The sequence below is a fragment of the Ovis canadensis genome, chromosome 9 (assembly GCF_042477335.2).
Source record: "Ovis canadensis isolate MfBH-ARS-UI-01 breed Bighorn chromosome 9, ARS-UI_OviCan_v2, whole genome shotgun sequence".
In the NCBI taxonomy this organism is placed as follows: domain Eukaryota; kingdom Metazoa; phylum Chordata; class Mammalia; order Artiodactyla; family Bovidae; genus Ovis; species Ovis canadensis.
The window spans coordinates 25,961,874-25,980,822 of NC_091253.1; the positions used below are offsets into that span (position 1 = coordinate 25,961,874).

At 46.3% G+C, this 18,949-nt stretch overlaps 1 protein-coding gene across 37 annotated transcripts in view; it reads left to right on the forward strand.

The window, feature by feature from the left end:
• PTK2 (protein tyrosine kinase 2) overlaps positions 1 to 18,949 on the forward strand; it is a 189,603-nt gene that overhangs the window by 51,707 nt on the left and 118,947 nt on the right. For all 37 annotated transcript variants that reach the window (XR_011259146.1, XM_069600897.1, XM_069600909.1 and 34 more), the window contains one exon: positions 11,994 to 12,220. Coding sequence is in view for 36 of the 37 variants with exons in the window: in XM_069600882.1 (XP_069456983.1) it covers positions 11,994 to 12,220 (227 nt within the window). In the remaining variant the exon portion in view is untranslated. The remainder of the gene's footprint in view (positions 1 to 11,993; positions 12,221 to 18,949) is intronic.

The window sequence follows — 18,949 nt, forward strand, 5'->3', positions numbered from 1 at the left end:
CTTCTCAGGTGGACCATTGCAGAGCAGGTTCTAATAGCGTGGGGGGTGGGGTAGGTGGGGGGTTGTGCCCTGTCCACTCCTGGGACCGAGTCCAGGGCCCCATGGGTGTCAGTGCGAAGGCACGGTCTCAGGACAGGCCCCTCTGCCTTCTCTGCTTACTCTCTCACCCTTAGGTGTTCATCCCAATTATTTCTTGCTGTGTGATACAGACAGCAGTGTTCCTATCCAGGAATTGGCTGAATTGGTTATTTCCAAGTGTAAAATCACTTCTTTTAGATAGAGACAGACCTCAAACCCAGAGACTGTGTATCCAAAGCTCGGTCTGCAGTTGGATGTCCTGAAGCTCACACTGGCTCTCATAGGTCACATTAACTTCATAGAACAGCCATGGCCGGATGTAAGATGTGTAAAATCCTTACTAGAATAGGCTAAAAGTAATAAGACCCATATTTGTGTACTTTGAACTGAAACCTTTATCCTTAAAAGAGTCTGGAGTCTTTTCTATAATAACATCGTACTGAGGAACTTAATGTTAGGGCTGCACCCAAAGAAGCGTGTATTTTAACATGTTTTAACATATTTAAGAAGACGTAGTTATAAACTGTGTTCAACTATGTCATAATTTCCTAGGCTTGAGGACAGTTTAAATTCAGACTATTGAAGTAAGTGTAAATGTTTACAGTGCTGTGTAATTGGCTGCAAGGCTGCTAAGTGCAGAAAGTCCTCCTTGGAAAGTTCTTTGATTATATCAATGTGTGCATTGTTTGTTTTGTTCTTTTGAAAAACTAGGAAGGATTGAGAGGTGTCAGATTTGGTTGTCAGTAACAGATGTGCTGTTGATTCCCTCCCCCCGCTACCCCCCATCTTTCAGTGGTTGATTGAAATTGAGCATACTATTAATAGTTCCTTTGTGTGATTCTGGATCCTGTGGTTAAAATCATGTTTTTTCTGTATCAGTATTTTAAACATCATCCATCCATCTGTCCATCTCTGAGTATAACCTCTCTTCTCTTCTGTGTCTCAGAGTCCAGGGGTCAGCTGTCTCTTGATACCTACATGTTTTTCATAAGCATCTGATACCAGCCACAGAGGAACTTCTTATTTGTTGCCACTGAAATCAGTTCCTCCCCAAATCCTCTGTCTAATAAACGTGTCAAAGCTCCATCCACTCAGTTCATCATCATACCACCAGACCCAGGGTGCCTCTGATATTTTCCTCCATGTATAAGGGATCCATCTTTTTATCCTGACGGTTCCTTACCTTCTCCCACTCTGGGCTGTGGAAGTTGCTTCCTGTTTGTCTTCCTGTGTTCTCACATGTTCATCCTTCACATACCTGCTGGAGAGATTTTGTAGAAACATAAATCTGGTGTTACTATTAAAACTGCCTGGTGGCTTCTCTCTAGAATGAGGTGAAGCTGCAGCCCCTTCACCTGGCCTGCAGGGTGCCTCGTCTGGCTCTGCCCTTGTTTCCAGCTCTGGGCCGTTGGCCTCCCGTCCCTGTTGACTGTTCAGCGCCCAGGACACCCAGAGTTTCCTCTCAGGCCTCCTGCGCCTGCCGTTGGCTCCTTGCTTCCTCCTCTGCCCAGCCAGCTCCAGCCTACCCTTAGGTCTCCGCTAAACCAACTTCTCTCTGATGTTTCCTCCCGAGTCGTTGCTTCTGTCTTGTGTTTACTGTTATTGATCATAGTGTATTACACTTGTTTGATCTCTTCTTTGCTGGATGGTAAACTTAACAAAGTCAGGGGTTGTGTCAAGTTTCTTTCTGCTTGACAAGTAATTGGCATAAATAAATGTTACCTAGTGAATGAGCAAATTCTATGTAGAGTTGGCTAATCCACTTGCCGTAAAAGTTGCTCAGCAAAAGCAGTGAATTGTCTCTGTGTTTCCTCTTGTAGCAGCACACGTGCTGCATTCTAGTTCTCTCAACAGATGGGTCCAGGTCGGTTCCCAGGGTCTGATGGCTGCGCTGGGAATTACCTCCTGGTCCTCTGCCGTGCCTGTGGGACCACAGCCATGTGGTCTGACAGCTTGAGGAGCTAATGGACTTTTGGGGGAGACAGGTTAAAAGTATATTTTTATATAAGTGTATGAACCATTTTATAGTTACCATGTAGCTATCTAGATATCTGCATGTTTACAGTCAAAGAAATCAGATGCTTTCCAGAGGACACCTGAGTTTCTGAGTGCCCAGCACAGGGAGCAGTACCTCCATGTAGCGGCCCCCAGGGCACACTGACCTCAGTGGGTCCCGTCCACCCTGCGCCTGCATGAGGCCCTGCCCGCCTCTCCTCCGCCCTCTCTCCCCTCCCCAGCTCCTGCAGACCCCAGCCTCTCAGCTCTGTGCACACTTAGCTTTCTGAGAGGCCCCTGCTGGGCTGGCCTTGTCGGCCTCTTGTGATGTTGCTGCTCCTGCTGGAACTTTCCTTCTTCACCCATGAAGCCTTCAGGCCTCTGCTCCGTGTGTGGCCCTCGGTCTCTCACCGGCCCCAGGGCTGGGCCCTACCCTCACCAGTGTGGCTGGTGACTCACACAGCTCTGCCTAGTTGCTTGTCTCCTGTTACCTGGTTCTTGCAGCCAGGCTTGGGTCTCATTATTTTTTGATCCTCCATGGTGGGACATATTAACAGCACTCAGCAGTTGTTTGCTGAGTGAAAAAGAAACCTGAATTGGTAGAGTCTGGGGCATCTTTGATTCCGGCCGAGAGGGTGGGGAGGGTCCTCCGTGCTGTAGGGATCTGCACGCTGAGGCACTGAGAATGATGTGGGCCTGTTCTGGAGAGCCTGGGCTTCTCCACTGATGGTAGTTTGAGTTGTGCAAGGCCACTGGAAGGGGTGAGGAGGGAAGCTTTGCCCTGCACCCTGTTTCTCTGAGGGCACTCCTTGCTAATTCTCTGCCCACCTCTGAAGACTGGGTCTCCATGGCTGGGCCTTGGGCCTTGTTGCGCCCTCCCCGGGCACCGTCCTCCTCTTACCCGACCCCACGGGAGGCACACGTCCTCTGCCTCTGCCCCTCGCCATCTTCCTGCTTCGGGCGCCATCCGCCAGTTCCTTGAACTCCTCCTCAGGTGTGGATGCGAGTCCCCCTCCCAGGACACCTCTCCGGTCACAGTTCCCTCTGTGAAGGAAGCCCTAGTCACCCGGCTCTGATTCCCTGCGTGTCTCCCTGGTGCTGGTCCCTTTCCTCACTTCGCAGGGACTTCACTGTGTAAATGTTGGTGCAGTTGTTTGTGTCCCCCACAGGGAGCAGGTGTGTCTGGTGTGTGGGTTTATGGTGAACCAGGAACATGACAGTAACAGGTTTCTGCTGCTGCAGGGAGGGAGGGGGCCGTGAGAAGCAGGGGTGCGTTCTGTGTCCAGGATACTGGTGTGACCAGAGCACCACCGTGAACCGTCTTCACTCCTGTTTAGAGTCCTGTCAGCGCTGGTTCCCTCATCCACAGGGCCAGTCCAGTGGGGATTCAGACCCTTCACTCATGCTCATTGTGTCTGGAGAAGGGGCCGCTCGTTCTTCCTGGGGTTTTCTCCACATGTGGCCCTAGAGCTCTAGCAGGACATGGGGTTTTTGCTTAGATACGGCCTTCTCAACAAGGTGGGGAAAGCGTGTGCCCCGGTTTATCCGTTTAACACTCGCCACCCCCGGCCCTGCCAGCTCTCCTGGTTTGGACAGTAAGGCCTGAGTGTACCCCCTTGACCACCCTGTGTGGAATGGGACCCTCCTGCCGCTCCCCGCCTTTCCCTTTCCCGCTTCTCACCAGCAGTACTCCCCTGCCCCCCTGCGGTGAAATGCACACCTCGGAGGGAACCGGTCTGTCCTGCTCCTGCTCTAGGCCTCCTCACTCAGGAGGTCAGGCGCCTCCAGGGCAGGTGACTGAGGTCTGCGTGGCCAGAAGCCTTGAGAAGGGTGGTGCAGAGTTTTTGAAAAGTAATAACTACTAAGTTCTTTATAGTGGCTTTATGGTTAGTGATACTGATTTTTTTTTAAAGTGTTTACAATTAATTTTTAAATTGTACTTGTTATAGTTGTCATTAGCCACACATGTGGGACAGAGAGAGAGAGAGAGAGTGTGTGTGTGTGTGTGTGTATGTGTGTGTGTCTGTCTGTCTCCTAATTAGGCTGAACGCTCTTGAGGTTAGGGTTAAGGCTTTTTTAATCCATACTAGAAGCTGGCTCAGTAAATGTTTGTGCAGAACCCGTTACTCTCAGGGAGATGTGTCCCCTGCGTTTGCCCACAGGGGCCCGGCAGGAACAAGTGGCTGGGGCAACTGGCTGTGAGAGAGCAGGCGGGAGCAGCAGCCCCCTGCGGCTGGCTCTCGGCAGACACACCGTGGGGGTGGCCACGAAGGAGGGCTGTGTGTTGCTGTGTCGCCAGGCAGCGCTGCGGCCTGCTGGTGACCGAGTTGTCAAGTGAAGGTGCAGACTCAGCACACCCTGGGTGGCAGGCCTTGCTGAGCAAAGGCTTGGCCTCTGCAGCTCCCCTGCCTGGCTGAGCCCTGTTCACCAGGCCTGTGGGCTTGGGCAAATTGCTTCTCTCTTCCCACATCCAGAAAGTGGGTAAAAGAAGGTTATTATGAGGATTAAATGATTTCATTTTTAAGTGCATAGAACAGTCCTGGCATAAATGCGGCATGAATAATTCTTGAAGTAAACCTCTGAGCCCTGGCCCTTGTCTCATGAGTGGCCTTTACAATAGCATGTTTCAAATCAAGACAGTCGAGATCAATCTCTGCATGTTAGGACAGTGGCTCTTCATTTGTGAACAGCAGGTCAGCTCTAGATGGGGAGTGCTCGCCTCATGCTGTTTTGATTTGCCCAGTGCCGCAACCCCCTGCCCCCAAGAGAATGCACCACCTTGTGTTTTCGCAAGGCAGGTTTACTCCTCTTCCTTAGGAGTGCAGCTGGGAAATCCTGTTTGTGTTTTAGAAGGCTTCAGAGAACCCGCATCAAGATGTCCGAGGCGTGTGTGTCAGGCCCCCTTTCCCCAGCCTGCGAGCAGCTGTGGTGGCCCGCCCCTCATCCTGCTTCCAGAGGAAACGTCCAGAAGTCCCGGCTCCCTGCTTCCCTCCAGTAACCGGAGGCATGAAGTGCCTCCTTCATCTGGCTTGAGCTCAGTCGTTTGGACCCGAGTTGTTCCCAGTAACAAATACCAAGTGGAATTGATCTTTTCCTTCCTGCCCAGCTCCCTCCACCAACAGGTCTGCCCCTCTTGTGTTCCTTATCTCAGTGGAGTGCTATCACTTTCCCACCTAGCTGGCCAAGCCAGAAAAATGGCTGCTGTCTCCTTCAGTCTTACAAATGCAGTTTGATCAATCCTGTCCTCTTGGATATTTTTATAGCTTTCAAATCTTTGGTCTCAGGCCATAGTCAGTCCTGTCTGGATTATAACAGAAGCCTTCAGATTGGTCCAAACAGACTTAAATGCCTGCCCAGGTGCAAACCCCAACACCAACCAGGTTCTGAACCTGCCTCTGCCACCGGGCCTTGTCCTGCTCCCCTGCTGATTGAGTTTGAAGCCACGCTGGCCTCGTGTTGGCCCCCAGGGCGCTCTCCCCACACCAGCCGCCTTGTCTTGTGTCAGGTTTAGGCTTTGACACCCGCTCTCAGGATCCCAGCTTGGAACTCACCTTGTGCAGGAACCCGGCCATGTCCCACGTCTGAGCTGGACCTTTCCTTTCCCTGGCCTCTCCCAGCACTATGTGCTCAGTGCACTTGTCTGTGCTGGCCTTTCTCGGGAGGACCTCTCATTAGGGGTTCCTGGAAAAGTGCATTACATGCAGGTCCGGGGAAGGCTGAGTTAGTAGGTGGAAAGTACAGGACATACTAAATAAAATTATAAGGTAGTTCAGTGATTTTGGTGCAGGTAACCTAGCTGACCGAACTTGCCTAGGGGTTGGTGTGGGGTCCATTTGTGCAGGGGCTTGCACACCCCCTATGTGCTGTGCTGAGGCTCTGTGGCTCGCCCCTGGACCGGCTGGGATCTGGTGTGGAAGTGAGCGTGCACACTCGCAGCTGTGTGACTTGGGGCAGTTGCCTAACCTCGGTGCCTTAGTGACCACACGTGTAAGTGAGGTGACTGATGGGCGCCACCGCGTAGGGATGCCGTGCGAAAGAGACGAGTCAACTGTGTGAGAGGGGCGATCAGGTAGTGGCAATCCTACTGTGTGAAGGACTCCTTGAAGGAATTTCTTCCTAAACAGGTGAAGCTTTTTGATGCTGTGTGTGGTGTATTAGACGTGAACTTAGAAGCGCTGAAGGAATAATTTAATGTAGGTTTTCTACATTGATTTTTATCATCTGCTGTGATGAATTCTACTTTAATTTACATCGTTAAGTATTTTAATTATAAAATAATACAGAAAAATATTGTAACTATGTTTCTTTCATCTGGGAGATTTAGTTAGTGACAAAGAAGTGTTTGAGAAAGTCTGTCATGTTTAATGTGTTCGTTAGTAATTGGGATTCACCTGGCTCCAGGGAGACAGGGTGTTCCCAGGAGACCTGCGGGGGGTTGTGTCGTGTGGCCCAGGTTCACCCAGGCACCCATTCTGTCCAGCGTTCCAGCCAGCCACACTGCCGTCCGTTCTTTTCATCCCAGTAGCTGCTTATTGAATGCCACCAGCAACGCTGGGGAGATGGCCCTTCTCCTGTCGTGTGACTTCACCATGGCCAGTCAACGCCAGAGAAGTTGTGGCAGACGTGTGCCTGCGACAGGACGTGCAGCTCACAGGCTTTCTCCCTGACAGTCCCTGTGCAGGCCGGGGACCTGCTTTACACAGCATTCTTCCTGTCACTCGTGATCCATCGTGTGCGCTCAGCGCTTGCCAGTGTTGCTGGGACGCAGTGGTGAAGAGCCACGCGTGCTGAGAGCAGTGGGCCGTGTCACTGAGCTTCAGGGTTCTAGGGGCAGAGAATGTCGTCAGGCCAGACTGATGGGCCCCTGCAGTGTACCTGACCTGAAAGAGTTTTCAGAGCTTCAGTCTCAGACGGTCACAACCCAGCCACTGAGTAGCTTTGTGTTCCTGGAATATAGTGACTTTTATTTTAGACTTTACACCTGCTAATGGAGCTAGGACTGTGCGCCTCTAACAGTTGTGGTGAAAATGAAATTAAATGAGACAGTGTGTGTTTATGCCTTGCATGTAGAGCCACTCAGTAAGTGGCAGTTTTAATTATTTGTAATGAATGTTGGTACTGGCTAGACTGTTAATCTTAGAGCTAGGTTTCATGTGTCAGTTTTAAGGAAAAATGAATTTTGCAGCCACGTGTAAAAATTTGTGCTTATTAGTGTCTTTGCATTTTTTGGCGATAATGTCCCATATTTTTCAATAGAGTCTTAAAAGACATCTGTCTTGAGTATGCATACATGTGCATATGTATGGCCATATATCATAAATGCAGTTAAAAACTCCTTTCATAAAAGATGGTAAATGAGTACTTTCATATTTGCAAGCATCACACATTTTATTTGTTTTTCAAAATAGCACATGCATGTGCCAGTAAGAGAGTGGCAGAGGCAGAAATGCAGATGTCGAGAACAGTCGGCATTTATAAGGTGTGTCCGTGTGAACTGCTTCTGTGCTGGGCTTGTAACTGTGGCTTGGGCAATTAATTTTAACTAGTGTGCTTTGGCACTGCGTCTTTCTTTTGGTCAGTTGTTGGATAAGAGTCTTCTGACAAACCTTTTTTGTTCTCATATTTGTAAATAAAGATGTGTAATTGAAGTTACAGCATCCATACAGTAAAGTACATAAATCTCACATAGCCTGGCCCAGGTTTTCTGCCTCCTTCCGAATCCGTGTTGGAAGGTTATCAACTCCCAGCAGCCTCCCTTCTGGCCCCTTGCAGTCGGTGCCCCCGGAAAGGAAACCTAAGTTGATTTCTGTCACCACGACAGGTCACAGTTAAAATATAAACAAATAGGTTATCATACTCTGAATGCTGTTAGTTTTCCATCTGAAATACATTTATCTTATCAGCACACTATTAATTTGGGTTTTATAAAGAAGATATATGTTATATTTTGCCATTCTTGATTTCCTTAGGATTTTTTTTTTTAAGTCTCCAATATCTCTAACTAATTAGGGATCTTAGAAATTAAGTACACAGTATGGCAAAAACTTTTACTACCCGGTGGAAATAACTTTGTAGGACTCTAATCGAACATACATGAAGTTACAGAAAAAAACAGCCAACTCTAGGAGTGCTGACTTTGCTTTTGAGCCAGACGTTCTGGATTTGCAGCCAACAGAACTTAGTAAAGGTAGGTGTCTTTTATATCTTATTGACATAAGTGAAGAAAAGAACTGTGACAGGAACAGAGGTCACTAAGGAAGTGATGTGGCAAAAAGTTTGTGTTAGAGAAACTCAGGTGTTTCATGACATTGAAATTACAAAGAATAAAATGTGGAAGGAAAGTGACCCAGACTTGGGAAGGCATGTGGCGTTTGCCCAGGCACTGAAAAGACGCTCACTCTGTATCTTCAACAGTGCAAAGAAGGAGGCCAGCGTTGTCCACACAGCTTCTGGTTGTCATTTTGTGTCCCATACTTCCAGGTGAAGGAAGAAGCACTGCTGCATACGTTAGCTGAACATACACTGAATCACTTGTCTGTTGCTGAAAACAAGACATCTGACGCGTAATGGCTTCAGATGACGCGAGTTTTTTGTTCTGTTCAGGTCTGCAGTCTGGGCAGGGCTCAGCAGGGCCGGCTCATCTCTTCTGTGTGGTGTTATCTGCAGCAGCACATTTGGGAGCCTGGCGGTCTTTCAAGGTGGCTCTGTCTCAGTTTTCCAGAGGTGATGCCAGCCATCAGTGGGAAGCTCAGCTGGAGCTGTGGTTCTTGGAGCTCTGATCTTGGGTTGCTGGAACTTCTGTCTAGTGTGGTGGTGGAATTCGTGAGTGAACATCCCAAAGGCACCATAGGAACCTTGGTTCCTTCTTTCCATTTTTTTTTTTTTGGTGTTGCCTTTAATGACCTAGCTTAGGGTGTATCTTAGCCTAGTCTTGAGCCAGTTCAAGTTTGAGGGGAAGGAACATAGACTATGCCTCTTGAAAGAGGTGTCAGAGTCACATTGGAAGAAGAGCACTAGGAAAGGGGCGAGTTTGAAAATATAAACTGTAACACACTGACATTATAATACCAAGTTCTGTTCAGTCCAGTCACTCAGTTGTGTCTGACTCTTTGTGACCCCATGCACTGTAGCACACCAGGCTTCCCTGTCCATCACCAACTCCCAGAGCCTGCTCAAACTCATGTCCATTGAGTCAGTGATGCCATCCAACCATCTCATCCTCTGTCGTCCCCTTCTCCTCCTGCCTTCAGTCTTTCCCAGCATCAGTGTCTTTTCCAATGAGTCAGTTCTTCACATTAGGTGGCCAGAGTATTGGAGTTTCATATATATCCTTCCATGTTACAATATCAAACATTTAAATAATGTTAGCTTCTCTGTCTAGTAAAATCATTGTGGGACATTTAGGATACTCAGGTTAGTCATTTTATGAGAAAATAAACCCAAATCATGGGTGAAAGAACAAAATTAAGGAGAAAATTTTCACACTTGTCTAGGTTGTTTAAGGATTTACTTTAGGGTTATCAAATTCTTAAAACTCTTCAAACTAGTTGATGTCATTAATTAAAAAAAAAAATTTAGCTGTAGCGATTTGCCTTCTTCGCTTCTCATAGTTTGGCAAGCATCTCCAGTTTTATTAAAGGGCCAGCTCATCACAAGCTTACTGAGATTACTCTCTTGGTGGGATCTTAGTAGGTACAGTGAGTATAAGCAAGGCAGCTCTGGAGTAAGATTCTTGTTGTGGTCCTCGTACTTTTCTTCCTTTTTCTTATGTTCTCTTACGGAGCATTAATATTGGATTGTGCAGTGAACCTCGCGGTCAGTGCCAAGGCTTGTCAGCTCCTGTGTCCTTACACCTACCTGCCTTGGGATTGCCTTGCTTCTCCCAAGAAAGAAGTTAGTGTGCGAGTGAAAGGGAGTCCTGAAGCTGGAAGGTCAGCAGCTGCCACTGACAGTCCGTCCGCTTTCCCGTTTCCTAGTCCAGTGGGCACTGGCCTCTTGCTGCCCCAGGCAGCCTGGTGCCTGAGCGGGGACTTGACTGGCGGTGGCCCACAGATTGGGGCTCTGCTGGGACTGTCCACAGTGTAGGACCAAGTAAGGGCAGAATCTGGCACAGGCGTCTGGAAACCGTAGCAACTTGATGGTAGTTTTATGTTCATTGACTCTAATGATAGAAGTTTTGTGCTTGGCTTTTGTATGTCTTCTATTTTTAAATTTCATTTTTCTAGAAATTCCTCCCCATTGTATTTTACAAAGTATTGGTTTGTGACAGGTTGGAAATGAAAACAGAGCTGGTCATTTACCACTGATGGTTTGAAGAACAGGGGTCTAAATTACACAAGTAAGCCAACTTTAGAAACCTTTTCATTTCTTCTTCCTTGATAGTTTTTTGAAAAAGATATTCTATAGTGTGTATAAGTAGCAGGTACCTGTAACTGGTTAATCTTGAAAAGGTCTAAAAAATGCAGCCAGCCCCACAGATTGCAGAAGGCTACAGATACAAACTCCAGTTGGAGCCCACCTCTCTGGTGAAGGAGGGCGAAGGCAGACAGAGAGTTGGCAGCCCTAGTTGTACGTCTTCAGCCATGGGCCAAAACCAAGTAGAGAACCACACAAACAGCAGAGAATTCTCTTAATTGTTTGGAAGCAGAGGAGTCAGTATAGCAGAGAGCAACACTTAGGACTTCTCTTTCCATAGTGGACACCGTCCCACAGACTGACCAACCCACATGCCAGGCTCTCTGAATCCTCAGTCCTGCAGAAAGACAGATAGGAACACCACCACTAAGGGTGGGTGGTGGTTAACAGACTTGCACATGGAACTGTCCAGAAAGGTCAAGGAAGGCTTGATAAGGTGGAGGTGTTGGCCAATTTGAGAGTTCATAGCACAAATGGAATTTTGACAAGCAAGTCAAAGCTCAAATTGAAAAAGCAGAACCACATTCTATCATGGAAAGCAGCTTCTATTATGGTGACATCACAATGGTTTATCCTCTAAAAAAGTTTAGACCTACTTTTTTAGAGGTTTATGAAGGATTTTGCCATTGAGTTTTGGCCACAGGGGTATCTAGATTGTGCATTGTTTCTGGTTTAGCACCTCCCTGACACGCTCCCTATCATGCATCTTGCTGACCCGGGAGCAGCGTAGAGTAAGGGTGCCATCCCTCGTGCAGGGAAAGTCCACGTGTAACTTGTGCTCAGCCCCCTGTGTGAGGGCTCCTCTGTACCTGCATTTCCACTTCTGGGGATTCAGCCAACCAGGGATTGTGTAGGTCTCTAGTGTTTATTTACCATTGAAAAAGATCTGCATAGAAGTGGGCCTGGGCAGTTCAAACTTGCCTTATTAAAGGGTCAACTGTAGTAATTTTTTTATCACTAGTGTATCATTTCTTCTGACCACTCCAAAGATGGAATGTTTCTTTTCAGGAAGCAGTTGATACTATATTTATTCATCCTTACTGTCTAATTTGGGGAGCAAAAGAGATCACTAAAATAAAAGATTTTGAAACTAGGCAGTAAAATTAACACATTTTGCTTTCCTTTGAGATATTTCTGACAAATTTAGAGTCTGTGATTTAAAGGGGGTGGTGGTGTTGTTACACGGTTTATAGATAACAGCAACTTTTGAACAGAGGTGAAATAAGTTCCCAGACTTGTAGTAATTTGTTTAACAAATATTTATTATGCTGCTGTGAATCAGGTGCTGCTCTGGGTGGAGGTGGTGGGGGTGGTGGGAGGGGGCTGGTGGTGGAAAACAGTGATTATCTGGGTTCAGGTCTCAGGTCTCCTCAGGCTCACCTACATACAACACATCATAGGGAGAGAACAAAGAACAATGTTGTTACGTTAGTGTATCAGTACAATACGTTTTAACCAGTGGATTTCAAATATTGTACACTGATAAAACTTATTTTCTTTTCCAGAATATGACAGATACCTAGCATCTAGCAAAAGAATGGCCGCTGCTTACCTTGACCCAAACTTGAATCACACGCCGAGTTCAAGTACCAAGATTCACCTGGGAACTGGTGTGGAGCGTTCTCCTGGGACCATGGAGCGAGTATTAAAGGTCTTTCATTATTTTGAAAGCAACAGTGAGCCAACCACTTGGGCCAGTATTATCAGGCATGGAGATGCAACCGACGTCAGGGTGAGTATGTTTTCCTGGGATACACCCTCAGTGTGTGTTTAGGTTTAATGTTAATGGCACACACCGAGAAGGCAGGGTAATAATTGTTATTCCAGTATATCAGTGATGCTAGCTTTTCTCTGTAGTGCTTACTGAGTTAATATGTGACTGACTAGAGTTTTATGTAAAATTTCTTAGAAAAATAACTGCATCATATATAATGCCATTGACTTGTTTTTCTTTCCTGTGTTTTAGAAAAAAATTCTTGAAGTATGTAGGAAACAAAACAACTAAAATTCTGTGGAAATAAATTGTTTTCTAGAAAGTGTAATTTTGAATCTCTTTGCACGATTCCAGACAGGACAGATTCTTAAAAAACAAATGTCTCCTGTATACACACGCCTGACGAGGTTCTGGGGATGTGAAAGATCCTGCCTGGATAGCCTCCAGTCTGTTGTGGGTGGGGTCCCAGGGGCCTTAACCTCAGCGCGGTGCGGACGGCACTTCCCTGGGCCCCAGTGGCCAGGCCCGCAGGGCGTCACTGCACGGGCACAAGGGAGTCACTGGACGGGGCTTCCTCCGGGTGCTGGTGAGAGTGGGTGGTGAAGAGCTGTGGGGGGGCAGCACTGTAGGCAGAGCGGGCTGAGAGGATGGGGTGAGCACCAGAATCTCAGAAAACCGAGTTTGAAATGTAAGCGGTCAGGATGTTTATTTGATCCAGTGTTGAGGAAGGCCCTCCTCCCTGCTGCTCCTCTGCTTAGTCCATATTCATCTTTAAGGAGGACAAGCATCCAGTGAGGAGGACCATCAGATATACTCCTTCCCTTTTATTATAACGAGATTAATTTACTACTCGTTAACTTATATGCCTTAACTATTTTTAAGCACAATAAAGGAAGTGGTAGAACTTAGACTTTAAGGCTATATATTACATATAAATTATATGTAATATTGTTACCTCTGTGGTACTATAATACTGACTCTTCAAATGGATTATTAAAAGGAGAGTCATTCACTTAGGATTGAAATATGCATTAGTATCTATCCATGTGCTGTACTTGAAATAGTCTCTTTTCACAAACTTTATGACACTTGCTGACTTTTTCTAGTTTGTCTATAGCTCTGTTTCATATTTAACCTTATAAATGCAATCTCTGGAGAGGAAACCTTGTAAATGTAACATTTATGGGAAGGCTGTTAGGGCATTTTGTAGTTGTATAAATTTCAGATACAAGAGAGGAAATTCTTTAAACCATTGCATCAACCTTAATAGAGTTCAGAGTATTTGTGCAGGAGGGGAGCCTTTCAAAGGTTATGAATTTCCCAAGACATTTAGGAGATGTTAAGAGTTTCTTACATCAGGAGTTTCACTTTGGGAAGGCTCCGTGACAGATGTGCTGTGGTTTTAATAAACGTGCTGCACATGAGAGGATTCATACCGTGGAAGGAACCAGTGATCACTGGGCACGTGTCGGCCTTTAGCCAGTGTTAGAACCTTAGCAGCAGCAGCAGAACCTTACCAGCATCAAAACATTTGTATTGTGAAGAAAAATTTAAATCAGATAAAAATACATAAGTTATGAGAACGTATTTCTCAGACTTCTATGAAGATCAATATTAGCAAATCTGTGAGGCCAAAGAGCAAGTTGTTGTACTTCACAGTAATTGATCAGTGTTTAGAATTTAGCAAGTCTTAGCAGTTGGTGATTGATTTTCAGCATGAGGCAAAGAAACCTCGATTGGCATGCATTGACCTCAGCCTTCCCCGGGAGTAGCATGAAATCCACATGACACTGGATCAATGTGATGGCAGGTGGGAATTACTCATAACCCACTTTCATCTAGTGCTATAACATCTGAAAATGCAGGATTTTCATGTAAATTAAGACGGATCTAAAGGCCAACCATTTTCTGAAAGGCGATAGCTTATCGTTATCTAGAGTTGCTTGGTAATTAGATTGAGTCTCAGACCCTGTTGCTGCACTGCCCGATATAGCTGTATGCCACTACTGAATACTTGAGTGTAGCTGTCTGACTTGATGTATTCTAAGTGTATTGGGAAGGACCGAAGCTGAAACTGCAATACTTTGGCCACCTGATGCGAAGAGCCGACTTAGTAGAAAAAGACCATGATACTGGGAAAGATTGAAGGCAGGAGAAGGGGGTGGCAGAGGATGAGATGGTTAGATAGCATCACTGATTCAATGGACATGAGTTTGTGTAAACTCCGGGAGATAGTGAAGGACAGGGGAGCCTGGTATGCTGCAGTCCATGGGGTGACAGAGAGTTGGATACAACTTAGCGACTGAACAACAACAAAGTAAAAATAAACCCTAGATTTCAAGATTTAGTATGAAAAAGGAATGTAAAATACCTCATCAGTAATCTGTTAGTTTTGTTCTTGGCATACTAGGTTAAAGGAGATTATCATTAAAATTAAATTCACTTGTACCTTTTTACAGTTTTTTAATGCGGCCATTAGAAATTTTTAAACGGTGTACGTGGCCTGCTTTATGTCCCTGCTGGACAGCTGTGCTCTGTAGAAAGTAGTTTTCTGAGAGGCTGCTTGGCTCAGGAGAACCAAAACCTATGCAGATTCCTTTTTACCAAGAAAACTCAAAATTCTTGTTATAATTCATCACAGAGTTTTCTTTAATTAACAGATTTTACTCCTATTACATATATGTGCTAATTACACACTAATAGCATAGTGGTTGCTGATGGGATTCACAGGCCTCTGCTGTGAATAGCTGGAGTGTATAGAGCAGCCGCAGTAGGAGGACCGTGCTCATTGAAGGGCTCTGGACATCGCAGGCCTGGGCCTCGTGGCCTTTACATTCCCGGCCGTCACCAGCCGTGTGTGCAGTGCCTGGGTGTGAGGAGGTAGGATCTGTGAGATGGGCACATGGGCACGCTCCATCTCCATAACCAGCCTCGCCCTGTGGCCACATGCCACCAACATCAGGTGCAAGTCGTAAATCCAGTCATGATTCCTCAACAGGGATCCAGGCTCCTGTGTCCTGCCTGTAATCAGTAGCCCATAGCCACAAACGTCACTCCTCTTGACCATGGGCGAGTGTCAGCGCCATGTTCCAGGCAGCTCTGGAGACAAGTTTGGGGTCAGTGCAGAAGAGCCAAGGTTAGTGTATGGAGAAGATCCAGATTCTCCCGGAGAAGTCTCCTGCTTAGGAAAAAGGGTGGTGTTTACATCAGACTGTTCTCAGCGATGCCAGATGCAGGGTAACACTGAAACAGGGTCTTCAGAGGCCCTGGGGGAAACACCTTGTGTCTCTGAAGTCTAAACCAGATACATTGTCAGCCACCAACATGTGGGATGAAGGTGTCTGTAAGAGCAATTAGGACGTGGAAAGTTCATTCTGTAGGCTGCCTTTGAAAACTCAAGTAAATGACATATTGGAGTGCGAAGAGATGTGGACCTGGAAGGAAGTCCTGTAGTGAATGCTAGAGGCTGGCCCAGGCCCCACCTGCCAGCCCCTTCTGGCCTCTTGGGTCTTTGTAAGTCCTTGCAGCTGTGGCCATGGTTCCATCCCGCACTCTGCTTAGTCCACACGGCACCCCGTTCTGGCTGGTCTCATCTTCAGTTGAAGACGTGACACTCCCACACTGTATCTCTGCCTCTCTTCTCTGTCTTCACTTTTGTTCCTCCAGAAGAGCCATCCCGTGCTTCAGATGAAGGGTTTCCCCTTCTTTTAGGTAAGTAGGCCCCTTGCAGTGTCTTTCTTGCAGTGTGCTTTTGCTCACACCCAGCGTCCAGTATGTTAGCTTGTTCTGTCCATGTTGTCTTTATACGTACCTGGAACCCACACCTCCCAGGGCCTCTCCTGCACACCTTTCTCGGAGCCCTGGGTCTCCTGACTGACGCTCACCTTCCCCGTTGTCCCTGCCCCGTCTGTTCACAGCCCGGCCACCTGAGCGGTCCTGTTGATAGGAGGGCCAGAGCGCATCAGTCCCGCACTCGGAGCCTTCCTCGCCTTCCTCTCTGGAGTGAGCGTGCCAGCCCTGCAGGAGCCCCCGCCTGCTCCTCTCCCACTGTGCCTTGTGGCCGTCTGTCCTGGCACCACCCCCTTTTACATCCTGCTTCCTGTCTCTTCCTCTCACATGCCAGTCTCCTTGTCAGTAATCTGCTCAAAAGCCCCATGAGCTCCCTGTTCTTCAGGGCCCCCAGGGACCTATGGGATTGGCTCCTTGTCACCTGTCCCGGACCTTCCAGAACACAGCACATCCTTGCTGATGCCTTGTCTTAGTTCAGTGACAGCCACTTCAGACTTGTCTGCACAGCTGGACAGTCACACACTTGTATTAGTTAAGTCCCTGAGTTTGCGGCCATTTGTTATGGCAGCAACGAGGAATCAAGGGTGACTGCAGATCATGAAAACAGAAGTGCCTGCTTTGTCCTGAGGACTGTTAGGAGGGCCCTGCGTCTGCTGCTGGACCAGGGGCAGGAGATGTGCTGCCTTCCCCAGAGCAGGGTTGGATTTCTGCATCTTGTTTTGGTAACTGAGTGATGATAGGTTCTGACCTGTACGGGTGTGCTCAGAGAAGATGGTAGGAACCTGTTGGTTTGCTGAATGTGAAGAGCATCTGAAGGAGAGCGCACTGAGAACAGTGACCCCTGGACATAATAAAAGACACGTCGTCCTGATGAGTGCACTTGGCTGTTCGTAGAAATGATGAGATGAACAGTGTTGAGAATTACGCTCATGGCCTCAGATATCTCCTCTAATAAACAGCAAAGTGCTACCAGTGATCTGTGAGGAGATACCTGAATGCATCCGATATCCCTTTTCTCTTGTCCCCTGCCTCACCTTCTTCACAGACAAATTCTCTTGCTGCATTGTTCATTGTCACGTCCTTCTGCTCAGCTTTTGACTTTCAAGGGTCAGGCTCACGTCCTGCCATGGTTGCGTCACTGGCACCAGACCAGATCACCTGGCTCTCCAGGTGGTCACTGAATGATAGGGCAGGGGCACACATCGTGAGTAAATGGACGTGAAGGGCAGAGCTGCATGAGTGCTCTCCACCCAGGGAAGGAGAAGGTCACTTCCTTGGAGAGCACTGTCTAAAAGACAAGTGGCCACATTGAACCAAGCGAATCATAACAGGAACTTCCAGAAAAAACCGAGTGACAGCTTCATCTCACTAGTTAGTAACCATGGAAATTAAAATTTTAACAACAAACCACCCCCCACCCCCCCATCTTGGTCCATCAAATTGATAAACTTTTTTTTTTTAAGTTTTTCAGTGTTCTCTTTTCTTTCTCAGTGTCATTTGTAATAAGAAGCAGACGCTGTTTAGGTTAGATTCATAATACAATACACTTACAGAATTACACAAAAAGTCTCCATATATGATTTAAAGGAGTATAATTCCTTATATAAATGGAAATGATTAAAAGCCACAGGACCTAGCAAAGATGTTCACTGTTGTAAAAGAAAAAAAATAAGGGAAATTTTACAGAATATGGTTGAAGGAAATGGTGGTTAAATAATAATGCTGTTTGCTGATTGTGCACTACCAAGTTCAGTCCACTTACTGAAATGGTTAGAACTTCAGGTACCACTGCCATTGGTTCCTACCTTCTGTCTCCAATTTCCAAGCCTTATAAGGATGGATACTGTGTCTACCTTCCTCAGAACCCCAAATCTGCAAGAATGTTCAGACCAAGTAGCTATCAATGAATACTTATTAAATGAGTGAGTGACTAGAAATGCCCTGATTTAGCTTATTTAATAAGAGTATACTGATCCTACCCTGTGATTAATCGATTAACATACTTGCCTGAACTCCAGACCCATATAACCAAGTGCTTACTGGGCATTTCTACTTGGATAGTCTAAAAAGCTGAATCTAAAGTCCATTGAAATGTACTTGTTATTTTGACGTCCTGTTTCCAAACCGCTTTCACGTGAGTTTGTATTTCACTGAATGACATAAACATCTACTTAGCTATCTGAGGCAGAATGCATTAATCTCCTTTTTTTCATCCTCGTATTGGATATCTTCTCAAGGTCACCAAATCTTGGTTATTCTACCTACAAAATATTTTTAAAGTACATTTATTTCTATCCATTTTTGTGTCTAGTCCCCTTATTCAAACCACTTATTTTTCCCCTTAAAATACTGCAATTATTTTTGTTAGGTGTCCTTAACTTTTATTTTTTAGCTGTTCCTCCTCTCTAGAGCCAGAGTGATTTTTCTAAAATGTGTACCTGAGCATTTCTCTTTGCTCTTGCTTCTCTGGCAGAATCTGTTTCTTTTCTCATCTTCACACTACACCCTTGCCTTCCTGAATTTCTTTTTTCTTTTTCTGTTTTTATCGAAGGATAATTGCTTTACAGAATTTTTCTGTTTTCTGTCAAACCTCAACATGAATCAGCCATCGGTATACATATATCCCCTCCCTTTTGAACCTCCCTCCCCATCCCACCTCTCTAGGTTGATACAGAGCCCCTGTTTGAGTTTCCCAAGCCATACAGCAAATTCCTGTTGGCTGTCGATTTTACATATGGTAATGTAAGTTTCCATGTTACTCTTTCCATATATCTCACTCTCTCCTCCTCTCTCTCCATGTCCATAAGTCTGTTCTCTATGCCTGTATCTCCATTGCTGTATCTCCCTGTAAATAAATTCTTCAGTACCATTTTTCTAGATTCTGTATATGTGCGTTAGAAAATGATATTTATCTTTCTCTTTCTGACTCACTTCACTCTGTATAATAGGTTCTAGGTT